The sequence below is a fragment of the Dermochelys coriacea genome, chromosome 15 (assembly GCF_009764565.3).
Source record: "Dermochelys coriacea isolate rDerCor1 chromosome 15, rDerCor1.pri.v4, whole genome shotgun sequence".
In the NCBI taxonomy this organism is placed as follows: domain Eukaryota; kingdom Metazoa; phylum Chordata; order Testudines; family Dermochelyidae; genus Dermochelys; species Dermochelys coriacea.
The window spans coordinates 14328870-14341522 of NC_050082.1; the positions used below are offsets into that span (position 1 = coordinate 14328870).

At 43.1% G+C, this 12653-nt stretch overlaps 1 protein-coding gene across 5 annotated transcripts in view; it reads right to left on the minus strand.

The window, feature by feature from the left end:
- Positions 1-365: 365 nt before the first annotated feature.
- HIC2 (HIC ZBTB transcriptional repressor 2) overlaps positions 366-12653 on the minus strand; it is a 103224-nt gene continuing 90936 nt past the window's right edge. For all 5 annotated transcript variants that reach the window (XM_038373258.2, XM_038373256.2, XM_043497804.1 and 2 more), the window contains one exon: positions 366-9566. In XM_038373258.2, coding sequence (XP_038229186.1) covers positions 7830-9530 — 1701 coding nt within the window. In that variant the 5' untranslated portion in view covers positions 9531-9566 and the 3' untranslated portion in view covers positions 366-7829. The remainder of the gene's footprint in view (positions 9567-12653) is intronic.

Below are 12653 nucleotides of genomic sequence, written 5' to 3' on the forward strand. Positions count from 1 at the left end.
AAGTGAAAACAGGTTTGTGCATCTCACCTTTGTTCCTAGTAGGCCATTCTCACCTGCTTTGTTCAGGGCCCCTGCAGCAAGGGTCAGGGTAGAGGTGCTTTTGTAGTGGGTGTGGGGATGTGATAAATATGCACAGGCCTGGATCTAGCCCTAGCCAGTGCAATTTAATCCTTTCCTGTACTTTAATGACCATCGCGGTTACGCACTATGTAGGTGCAGGGGCGAGTTGCATAGTTGAGTTGAGCATTTTACTTCTTGCAGCAGGGCAAAAATTCCTGTTTTAAACACAAATGATTTTATGTTGGGGCATGCATGCACAGATATATGCTATATTGGAGAAAAAGTCAAATCCAAACAGAAGGTACAATTTTCAATCAAGCTTTTAATGAAAAGATCATAAAATAACAGTTTCTTATCACTGTACATTAAGACTGTAAATTTCTGAATGCTGAGATCATATTATAGTTTCTGTATATTTTTATATGACACTTGTGTTGGAGCCACAACAGCATGTGGCTCTGACCTGAATTCAAGCTCTTGAAGGAAATGAACAGAACATTGCAGGAGTGTCGGTCCCCCATCAGGAAACATCCTGGGCTCTTGGACTGACATAGTTAAGGCTTAAAAAGGAGATAATGCAACCTCTCTTTTCCAGTTTTATTTAAAAAGAAGAAAAGAAAACCCACCCGGAATGAGACCCTCCTCCCTCCCCTCAGGAAAAGCCAATCCAAGCTGTTTGGAAAGTTATAGTAACAGTGATCCTGGGTGCTTTGATTGGCTATTTGTGAATAATGTTTTAAAACATCCAACAGTTTGATGAAAGCAAAACCTAAAAAAAGTTTCCCCAATGCCATCAGCACATTGTAGCAGGATGTGGTGCCCGATTCTAAACCTTCCCCACTCCATCCTGTAGGGAGTGCTCAGTATTATAAGCATCAGCCCCACCAATGCCCACATGGTTAATACTGGGCTACAAAATGTGTGGCAAATACCCAATGGGGGAAAAAAGGGACGAGGGAATCGGTGCCTGATGAAATGGCAGCAGTGGGGTGGAATTAATGTAACAAAGCCACTTCCCCCTCTCATTAAGTTCCTGGTCCAGCATCTCAGAGCAGTAAATTACAGTAAGGAAAAGTGTGACCGCAGCAGGTCTGCATAGGACCGAGAGGAATCAGGGTCGCTCCTCTCTATAAGGTCCAGCTCAGAGCTCTATGCGAGTTGGAAGTGCCCAGTGGGAGATCTCAGTGAAGTTCTGGGCACCATCTCCTTTCAAAAGAAAAGAAGCAATTCCAGAAACCAGTGAGAGAAAAATGCAGTTTCTCTCCCTGACCTACAACAAGGGAACAGGTGGGAAGGAAGGGCCCTGGAAATCCAACACGGTCTGTCTATGCTGCTCCTAGAGAGTCTGGAGAACCATGTGTTCTGTAACAAGCTTATTAACTAATTAAATTAATAGGATTTTGAAATTTTGCTTCTAGAGAATATGGCTAGGTATAGACTGCGAGAGTGAGTCTGTGAAGGGGAAGTGGTTTGCATGCACAAATCTTTGCTGTGGACCTGCTTACATGTTTGAGGTTGCCTCCAAAATATTCCTTTTGTCTTAAGCCCAGCACTGCTGATTGAAAAGGCTTGTTTTAGACCCCAGCTATGACTGTCTAGCTTCAACAAGCTAGAGTTTACGTCTGAAGTGTCACAGCCAGCTATGTTTTATACAGATCTTGGACTCCACATAGCCACAACAGTGAATGCAGTGCTTCAACTTAAATTGAAAATCCCATCACAGTGCCAGGATGCTCTTTGGCTGCAGCTGGGATTAGACTTCTTCCAGTTATCTTGGGCACCAGCTCCTCACCTTGGAGATCCTTACTGCTTTCACTGTATCGAGAAGATGGTAGAAGAGCAGGCTAGAGAGGCAAGGGAATGCAATCATCAGTCACAAGTTCTAATCAGCAGTGCCAGATCATCCTTCCTCCCCTACATTTACCCCTTCTCCATGTTTTTCCAACAGTCACTCAGAAACCATAGGTTTTGCTTTGCAACATGCCCTGGATGTTTCCCTGGCCAAGCCCCACACTCCTGCATTTCAGAACTGAAGCAACACGGTAAAATACTGTTAACCCAGACTTTGAACCCGCACTGCTCGAAAACAATGCTTTCCACGCACAAGAGAGGAAAAAAAATAAAAATAAAGACAGGAATCTTAAGAGTGACATAACTGGAAACATTTAAATACAGCAAAACATAAATTCCTCTTCTATGCAAAGCTACAAAAGTCCAGTCTTTGTATTGTCTTCACAGGTTATGGTTTATGGCTATGCTGAGTCTCTGAGATTCTTTTTTTAATAAATTTTTTTCTTTTTTTTTTTTCCTCTTTTTCTTTTTTCTTTCTTTCTTTTTTTTTTTTTTTTTGAAATCCTGTAGAGAAGACCCTGCGGACACATCTGTGTGTTTGCAACTGTTCTGAATTTCATTGCAAAAAACTGTGCATACAGAATCTGAGAAATAAATACATTCATTACTGCACATACATATTGATACAAAAAACAACACTGTCAAATAGTGTTTGCACCATCTTTGTTAGATATTAGACCAGGCAAAATTAATGTTTCATTTTCCATCAGCCTCCCTCAGGTGTTTGAAGTGGCTTTGGTGTCAAATTTTATAAACTAAAAAGAAATCAAGACTATGGGTGGGGAACTTTTAGAGGGTTTTTTTTTTTTTTTTTTTTTGGCTTCAGCGGTATTTTAACAAACCATCGTCATTGGCAATCTTTAGATTATTCTAACATGCAAATCAAGCGTACGTTTCCACATGGGTTTTGACTGGGCTCTTCTACACAAGATATTAAGGTTTGGAGTGAATTAGTAGAGCTATCTTATTTAACAGAAGGATAAAACAGTCCAAACATTTTGGCTCATGCTTCTGCACTATCCTGAATGTAGGAAGGGCACTATATGTACAATATACTACTGCCCTCAATCCAGACCATTAAAGCTACCCAGGTTGCCTCTTCATTCCAGCAGGGAGTTTTGTGGTCTCTGCAATAGTTTTTATTCAGTGCAGAGGGCCAGTTGAAAGTTGCACTTTCCCTTCTCTTCCACAGCGACGAAGACTCACAGAAGCTGCGTGGCAAGAGCTCTTTGGTGTCTCCTGTGATCTTTGTGGCTTCTCTCAGCTACCCTACAGCACAGTGCTGGGCTTTTGGGTTTCTTTTGGCAGCTCCCACTAAAGGGATAGACTGAGATTAGCCCAGCTCTTGTGGCCAGTGTTAGGGAAGCGTACGGGGTACGGCGACTTCAGTCATTTGCAGGCAACATCAGTCTCTCCTTTCTAGAGTTTTGTATATTCCTCCCCACACTGCTGGTCACACAGCCAGACCTTCAGAGGAAGAGCCGGGCTGCTTAGGACTAATAGCCACTCTCTTCTTTCTGCACCAGTTTCCCATTGGCACTGACTCACGGCCTACTCTACCCTAGTTGTCAATGATAGACTGTGGAATTTTCTTTTTGTAATTTAGCAATGAAAGTTCAGATGAGGCTACCCACCCCCTCAACAAAGACTCCACACCCAACACAACCCTGCAGACGTCGTGTCTTTTTTCTCCTAAGACCTCTTATGGGTTGTGAGGACAAAAATAAAATAAACCCATTTCCCTAATTACATGTCCCAGACCATAAGTAGTGTTGGAATGCAGTTTGGTTCATAGATGACTTTTTTTTTGGCGTGCTTCTAGTTTAAGAAATGTTATTATAGTCTTCAAAGACAAATCAATGGAAAAAGCAAAGATTAATTTTGACTGGCCCCTAGATCTGTTGAGGTCTGAAACTGTAAAAGTTTATGTAAACAATGAGATAAATATATTAGTATTTTTCTGAGCCAAGTGAGGTTCCATACTCATTCAAATGTGCTTTGGTTTAAAAAATAGTTTTGTGAATTTGGGTATGAGCTTTTTTATTTTTTATACAACTTTTGCTATTTTATCCTGTTACTCCGAAAACATTCTGGAACTAAGTGACTAAAGCATATATTTAAGCTGCCTGGCCTCTATTTTTGTTTTTAAATTGTTTTATTCCTCGAGGCTCTTTGTGTATCTTAAAAAAACCAAAAAAAAAAATTAAAAAATGTAACTCCCTCCCCCCAACCCTAAAACTCTTAAAATCTTAAATATGAAACTAGTGTTTTGCTTTCTCATTAAAATACAGAAAAATGTTTGATACAATACTATGTCGTACAAATGCGGTTGAGTGTTTAGGCCCCCAAGCAGGCCTCAAGCAGTCCCTGAAGTTTTGAGTATTACTAGTTATTCATCATTATTACTGTCACAATTTGGAAAATGTTGTTTATAGTCAGTCTATGGAACACACCTCTACACAGCTACTTGAAAAAGAAAAACAAAATTTCCTTTTGTACAATACTCTTGCTGTACACAGACTTTATGTCGTATTGTTTAAGTGCTGAGGGGGGAAAATAAAATAAAAAAGGAGGTTCCTTTACTAAATATATAGCATTGGGTCCTGAACTTCAAAATGATTCTCAAGGCTTAAAAAAAATAAACCAAGGAGGGAAGAAACAAACACCCACGCACACCTGCAAGTCTCATCAAACACGGGGGAGTGGGGTATCTGCTCAATAACAGGGCCTAGCTCTTGTCTTGGTGCTCTCTGCATCTCCCGGCTATTCCATATCTTGGCTCAGTCAGTCACAGCTTGAGCTAGTTTCCTAAAGCTGGATTCTGCGCACACACTCCCGCACTCTTCCCATTACTAGCTTTGCTCTAGCAATTCCTAGCCTGGCCTGTCCCGTGTCTGATGCATTAGAGAGGGTGGGAGCGTGTGGCAGATGCACGTCAGGAAACTGCAGCATGGAATGGAGACATTCACTGTAGCACCACCACCACCACCACCACAAAAAAAAGGCCCCACAAAGGAAGCAGCAAAGCCCCATCGACAGCTGTGTTCCTGAACAAAAGAGCTGAAAAAAATCATTTTGAAACTCTGGACTCGGTGGTTTCTTAGCCAGCCAGTGGCAATGGGAACTCTGCTCTGGCTGCACTCTAAACCAATATGGGATTCAATTCAGCTTTAGGAATTTTAGAGGGAGGGGAAAAAGTGGAAAGGGGGATTAAAAAAAGCCTAGACGCTAATCTTGCACTGGTGTTTCTTGGCCCAGCTAAAGACTTCTCTGAGGAGAAGGTGGATAGAAGAGGCCTTCACTATTCAAATGTTTCAAGGGACTCTCTCAGGAGGGTTTGGCAAGGGCTCAGAGGAAGAATTTTTTTTTTTTTTAAACATGGAAATGCTAAAGACACTAAAAACAGTGCATCTCAGCACTTGGATCAAGAGATGCATTCTCCCCACGGATGCCCCATGACTCACACTGACAGAGTCTAGGAGCAACAAGACAATGGCACTAGAACCACCATGGTGGTGTGGGGAGGGCAAAGGAGTGGGGGCAAGTGTGTTCTGTGGAACATGACACCAGGCCATGGCTCAGCAAGGTTTGGTTTGTCTATTGCATGGAGCCTGGATTCCAGTTTCCTCAGTTCATTCAAATGACCCAAAAAAAAACTTCTTATGGACTAGTCTACCTTAACAGAAAAACACTAGTGAAAATGAAGCTTATATTTCTTTGTTTTAATTGAACATGCTCACTTGTCTTTTTTTGGTCTAAACTTAAAAAAAAAGTTTTTTGTTTTGAAAATAAGACATGCAGGGTTCAGTGAACCCTACAGATAGAGAGGACAACGGTTTTGAGCTGGAGGGAAGGGGGGGAAATGTGTAAACCTTACTCAGTTCAGAAGGGATGATTCTACTGGCTGTGAATTTTTACCACCACACTCCACCAGTCATGGGAGGCTTGAAATAAGCCATAGCTTTCCACAAGGTCACGCCAACAAAGTAGAGGGGCCAAGAATTGGCAGGCTAAACTCTGTCTTCTCTCCTAAACCAATAGCAGCTGTTGGCTGTGATGTCTTAGGCAGATGTTGCAAAAACGTTTTGCTTTTTTCATTTTGAGGTGTATGTGTGTGTGCGTGCGCGCGCATGTGAGCAATTTTCTAAAAGGGAGGATATGAAACACTTTGGTTTTTTTTTTTCCCCCCTCCTCCCCATCTTATTGCACTCTGGATTCTAGTAAGTTATAGGCTGCTACTCCCCTCACCCTCTGTCCTGCCAGGTGTTTACACACTGACCCAGATGTGCTGGAAGAATAGAGAATGAGGGGACCTTTTTTCCATAGCATCCAGGTTCAATAAACAAAGCTGGAAAGGGCCCAAAAGCTCTAAGAAGTTTCCTTCCTTTTATCTAAAAGTGACTACAAAAAGCCAAGAGTTTGCTGAGTGAACCATTCTAAGCATCTATGCACTGGGGTCTCTGGCTTAATACATTTTTGTCTTTGGCCGAGCTTTGCTTTAATATTTTTCTAGCTGACTTTTGATGGAAGGACGGGGTGGTAAAAAAATCCCTTAATTTTAATTTAGCTTCTACTTTATACATTTACTTACAATAAAAAAAAATACCTGCCTAATCTTTCACTAACCATCTTATTGTTCTCATGAATTCAAGAGGTAGCAAAGGTAACGGGTCTGTTCACACAGACGCGCTCTTTAGTGAGGGAGGAAAGCTAAAAACATACACACACAAAAATAAAAAAAATAAAATAAAAAAGTACCTAAGGAACTTGTAGCAAGTCCAGCCTACATCAAACCCTTTCCCTACCCCACCCACCCCAAGAATTAATCTCAGACCTTCCAGTTCAAACATTCACAAACATTACAATGGTTTTTCCTTTAATAAAACAAGTACCTCTAAGCAAAGAATATTCATACGAAACTACTAGAAAAGTAAAGTAAAGACTACCCCCTGCTCACTGAAAGAAGTTTCCAGGGCATCCACACCCCTGTTCAGTCATGGGTAAGGCTGCAGAGGTGGAGAGGAGGGGTGAGGCATGTGGTTAGGTATGCCAAGGTTGAAGACTAAACCCAAAAGAGAGAAAAAAAAAAAAAAGTGTTGCCATTTCCTTAACTGAAACACTACGTGGCACACACCTAGGTAGACTGCTTTAGCCCTCTCCGCCTCATGGGGAAGGATGACAACTCCCATCACCATCACAGCTTCCCACAGAATTTAAATGGGCTGCCAACCCTGTTACAGTCAGTCCACAGCTTCTGCACTGTGTACAGCAAAAGCAATGCTTTGTGGTTTTGTAGCACATTGTTGGAAAATGGGGTTCATTTTTTTTTTTTAAATGAGTTGCAAGAAATGCCCTTATTGAATCTGGTTGGAGGGACATTAGTAATGTAACATGAATGCAAAAGAAAAGGCAAAGCCCACAGAGTAGCCAGTGGATAACTTGCACTTTTTGTTAGTGCAGGAAACAACACTTGATCAACGTCTATAAAGCACTACAGGAGTGCCAAGGAAAAGAGGGGGGAAAAAAAATAAAGAGTTGGTACAGCCCCAGCTGATCAGATGGAATGTCTCTCCCGATTCCCACTTACCATCCAACAGGCAGGAGACCTCACTCCTGCTACCTGGGTGGAGGGATCAAAAAAGAGAGACCAAGTCAAAACCCACAAAAATAAATGGCATTTCTTGCCACGCCATTGAAATTTAGAAAGGGAGGGGTGGGGAATGATTTGAGAAGGGCATCAGCTTGGCTGTGGACCTACGTTTCTTTGTCTTTTATTTAAAAAAAAAAAAATCTTAAAGCTACGTTTGTTTAGGCCGCCCATGACTGAACAGAGGAGGGGAGTTGCCCTCTTAAGCAGCAAGTCTACAGAAAGGTAAATCACTGCGGATGGGCTCGAAGCTCATTCTGGAGTCTTTGGCTTATGTGGGAGAGGTATGCATTCGCAGGTGGCTGATCAGATTGCGCTGCTGGGTGAATTTCCCACCACACAGTTGACATTCGTAGGGTTTTTCTCCTGAGTGGACACGCATATGCTCTGTCAGTCGGTACTGCCGGGTAAAGCGCATCCCGCATTCCTCGCAAGCAAAGGGCTTGAGCCCTAAATGGCTGCGCATGTGCCGTGTCATGGTGCCCCGCTGCGTGAACATCTTGCCACAGATGTTGCAAGGGAAGGGCCGTGTCAGCCAGTGAGTCTTCTCATGCTGCCGCAAAGTGGCTGGATCCTTGTAGCTCTTCTCGCATACTGAACACTTAAAGGGCCGGGATTCTGCAGCATAGGGCTGGTTAGGGTTGGACAAATCCTCAGCTTCCTCCTTGCCGCCATACGTGCCTTCCTCCTTGATGTAGAGGTCTTCCTCAGTGTGCGTCTCCACGTGGGCGTTGAGCTGCTCGGAGCTGGGGAAGCCCTTGCCACAGGGGATGCAGACATACAGGTTGTCACCATAGGCCACAGGCTCAAACCCCTCCTGCCGGTAGACATAGTTGGCGCTGGTGTGCCCCCCGCTCTCACAATCGCTCTGTCCACTGTCATCGCTCATCTCTTTGCCGTTTTCTATCTCCTCTTTACACTGGAACGCTGGCTCCGGGCCATAGGCGTTGCTCAGGTTCCGCTCAGCTGACTTGGACAAGGGACCCACCAGGATGCCATTGGGTAGCCCCTCGCCTTCCTCGCCACCTTTGCCCCCCTCTTTCCGGTCAAAAGCATGGTCTTTCTTGATCCACTCCTTCTTGCGCGCCGAGTGTCGGAGGCTCTTGCGCTGGCCGCTCTCCGCCAGGGAGTGGCTCTCCTCGTTCATGTCCATCTCCATGGGCTCACTGCTGTCTGCTGCGCTCTGTGGGGCTCCGGCTGCAGACTCGTCGAATGATGAGGCACTGTTGGCTGCGGGGGCTGAGGCAGATTGGGGAGAGCCGTGCTGGCTTTCACTGTGCTGTGTGTCGTCCTGGGAGGCTGCTGCGGGGAGCGACGGGCTTTTTTTGGACAGGTCGAGGCCAAGCTCCTGGTCGCCGCTGCTTCCATTTGCACTGCCGCCATTCTTGCTAGCTCCCCTGCTTAAGGAGTGAGAGTTCTCTTGGTTAGAGCTGCTGATGAAGATCTCATCGTCAGAGACCTTTCCCTTTGGCAGCTCCTTTGAGTGTGAGCCCTTCATGCTCTCAGTTGACCCTGAATAACGAGTTTGGATGACTGAAGTGGTAGAAAGCCTCTGACTCCTGGGGGGTCTCCCAACACTGGGGCCGCCGGCCCTGCCAGCGAAAGACCTCCCATTCCGCTTCAGCTTCTTCCTGCAGAGAGCTGCCAGGTCATGCAGTTGGAGGTAGCTTGCTGCGGTGAGGAGAGCATTAAAGTTCTGTTCACCGGGCTGGTCAGTCGTTAAGAGCTTCCCAGTATAAATAAAGTCCAAGATCTGTCGGAACACGGTGGGATTCACCATGTCCGTGTCTAAGTTAATCAGGTTGTCATGCAGGACGAGGGATTTGAAATACATGCTGCTGGCTGCCAGGATGTTCTTGTGGGCACGAAACAGGGCATTTTCTACCACAATAATCACATCACAGAGGAAACCTTTGGCTCGTTGCTGGTTCAGCTGCAGTAGCAGTTGTTTGGCATGATTTGGCAGTTCCATCTCCACCTTCTCTTCCTTTCACCTTCACTTTACCACCTACAAGACAAGAGAATAAGGTCTGTGAGCCCACTATTTCCACTTGGACAAACCTGTGTTTAATAGACTGGTTTAACAGACTGCTGTTTAATATTAGGTTTGACACTGACTAAGGAGTTCTGGGTGCATTCCAGCACTGCAAGCTGTGCTCCTGCTAAGAATACAGGGAGAAACATTTCTCATGCTAGAGCCTCAGGGTTTTTAAAATATATATATTTTTAAACACTCATGATAGGCTGAAACTACCTATCCAAAGCCATCAGCAGGGAAGCAATGGTTAGTTTTCAGTTTGTTTTTTCTTCTGTGGGAACCTTTTTAAGGGGGATGGGGAAAAAAAGGCAAGCTGTTTCACCATTATTTATATATTTGAAACATGTAAAATATTTATCATAAGCAGCAGCTTTCATTGCTTTAAATATGTGGTTTCTGTCTTTGCGGTTAAAAATAATACATGCAGCAATTTATTCCATATGCAATGCAATTTAATTACATTGAGGTGGGAAATCGGGGGGGGGGGGAAGGGGAAGAGAAGAGGGAACTTGTAAGAATATAAAATGTGAGTTTAAAAATTTCCCCCGTTCAAGTCCACATCCTGGTCTCCAGGAAGACAAGGACGACAAAACCAGGGCTCCAAATTAATTAGCATTGTTAAAGTTCTTTAAAGTGCTAAATGTTCTTGCTACCATTGCTAAAAGCGGCTTGTCAATAACTTTAAATTATTTTCTTGGATTAAAAAAGAAAAATGAAATAGTACACAAGAGTTGTTTAACCAGATGAATCGCCTATCTCATGTTTCCTTTCTCATTCTGTCCCCTGAATGATAGTGAGATTAGAGACCACAAACACCTTTTCTAACTATATATTGCATATTGTTTATTACACACACACCCCCACCCACACACACCCACCACTAATATATCTGGACTTTTAATGTTGGCAGCATGACTGACTTTTGATCATCATAAAAATCCACGGGCTTTCCAAGCACTATTTATCTTTTGAAATGCATGGCAAGGGGGAAAATCAAGATCAATTACATTTGTGGATTTCCTGGGTATTACATAGATACTTGACACTAACCCTCTATTATGCACATTGTATTTGGATTTCCAGTTCCTTTTATACTTCATTAGCTGGATTTCATACACAGAATCCAGCCCTGTACTTCACTGATCTCAGCATTCAAATTCTGTGGAGGCATTTCCCTGACATCTATTTTAAAAAGTCCCTGTTCCCTCCCAGCTAAACGAGTTTTGGGTAACCGGTCTGGGGTTAATGAACTTCCTCCAGATAGAAATGTAAGTTTCCTCTCTAAAAAAAAAGTTTGTGATTTTTCTCGTTATAAAATGGTTGCTTAAATTCATTGATCTCTATTAAACACCAAACATACAAACACACGTCAACACATTCTCTAGACCTTGGTTAATTAGTTTGTAGATTATCCTCTATTCTTCTCCCTCTGGTGAACCTCAAGAATTAATTCCAATTAACTTTTGACCCAGATCGGGAATAAAACCACTATCATTTTCCATACGAAGCTCTTAGAGAGAGTTCATATTGAAGTAATTGAATATAAGGACTGGTCTCCAAAAATCAGCAGTAAGCAACATGAGAAGTGAGAACAGAGAATTAAGCAGAGCGTTTGGAGGCCATAAAAGCTCTGGCTAGGTTCTCTTGGATATACAGGATCTGCCAGAGCGTACTCATGCTTTTAACCATCTCTGTGACTTGGGCCTGTTCCACACAGTTTTTGTACCAATTTAAACTATTTCAGTTAATGCTATGATTTTATACTGATATTGTTAAATCATTACAATCCCTACACCTGACACATGAAGAGTTATATTGGTATAAAGGCACCTTATACCAGTAGATCTTATTGCTAGAACTTTAAGTACCTTTGCACTGATATAACTGTGACCACACTAGATGTGCCAACTTATCAAGACCAGTTTCAAAGCAGTCTAGTTAAAGCAGTCCAGGAATGGAGGGTAGACCAGCCCTTGTATTTCTAAAGGAAAAGAAGGGAAACTGGGTGGGCAAAGGCTGAAGGTTTCAGTGTGCTGACAACTCCTTTAGAATACTTCAAAATATTCTCCCTCCCATTTGTCTACATCTTTCTAGTTCCCTCCATGCTCATATGAAATCTGGAATTGTAGTGAAAATTTGCTTCCACTAGGTCTCTTTCAGCATTACAAGCTTCTCTCCCACTCCCTGTCCTGCTGTCTATCATTCAAATGGCTATCTCCAAGGAAATAGGCCTGGAATCTAGCAACATTCTGGTAGCAGTGAAGGGGTTAACTTCCTCTTTTAAAGCTCAGTAAGTTAGTTACCAGTTAATGTTTTTATTATTTGTGCTTCCCATTACCCCATTCAGACCCACCTCATCCCTCTGGGTCAAGTCTCATGTACTCAGGCTAAAGAAATATTGAATTATGTTGTCAATCTTGAGGCTTGAAGAAAAAAAATCCATTCTACCATTAGCCAGTGGTAAATGGTTAAGAGTTCCCTGGCAAGGGTGGCCTGTGCCATCAACTTCTGGGCCATGCAGGCTTTCACTGGACAGCTGAGTTTCTAGCTCTTATGGCTATATAGAAAACCTTCCAATTATAAGCCAATGCAAAGCTTTCTTCCCAAGTCTGCTAACAGGCTGCTCCTCTAGTGCTTCCACTGCTGCTAATAGTTTGCAAAGCAGTCGGTTTACTCTTCTACAAGACTCGTTTTTTACATCTGGCTAGTAGGTGGATCTGACAGTGAGTAGGTGTTTGGTAAAATTTTCAAATCATGTTCATTATCCACATTCATCCAATCCAGTGCTCGCGCACACATACTTTTTATTTAAATTTAAATACCGAGAGCTACATTCACTGGTACACCCTGGCTGTTCTGTATTGTCTCAGTAACACAAGGCAGCCAGAGCGTACTGGTGAATCCGGCCTCTACTGTGCAGAAGTTTAACACTGTTCCCAGAGATACGTGGATGTTAGAAAGGGTGGAGGACAAAGAATAAAATACAAGCCTGAGCAAAATAGTAATTATTCATTTCTTCTCCCCCCCCCATACGGCATTTCTGTCTGGTAGGGAAGC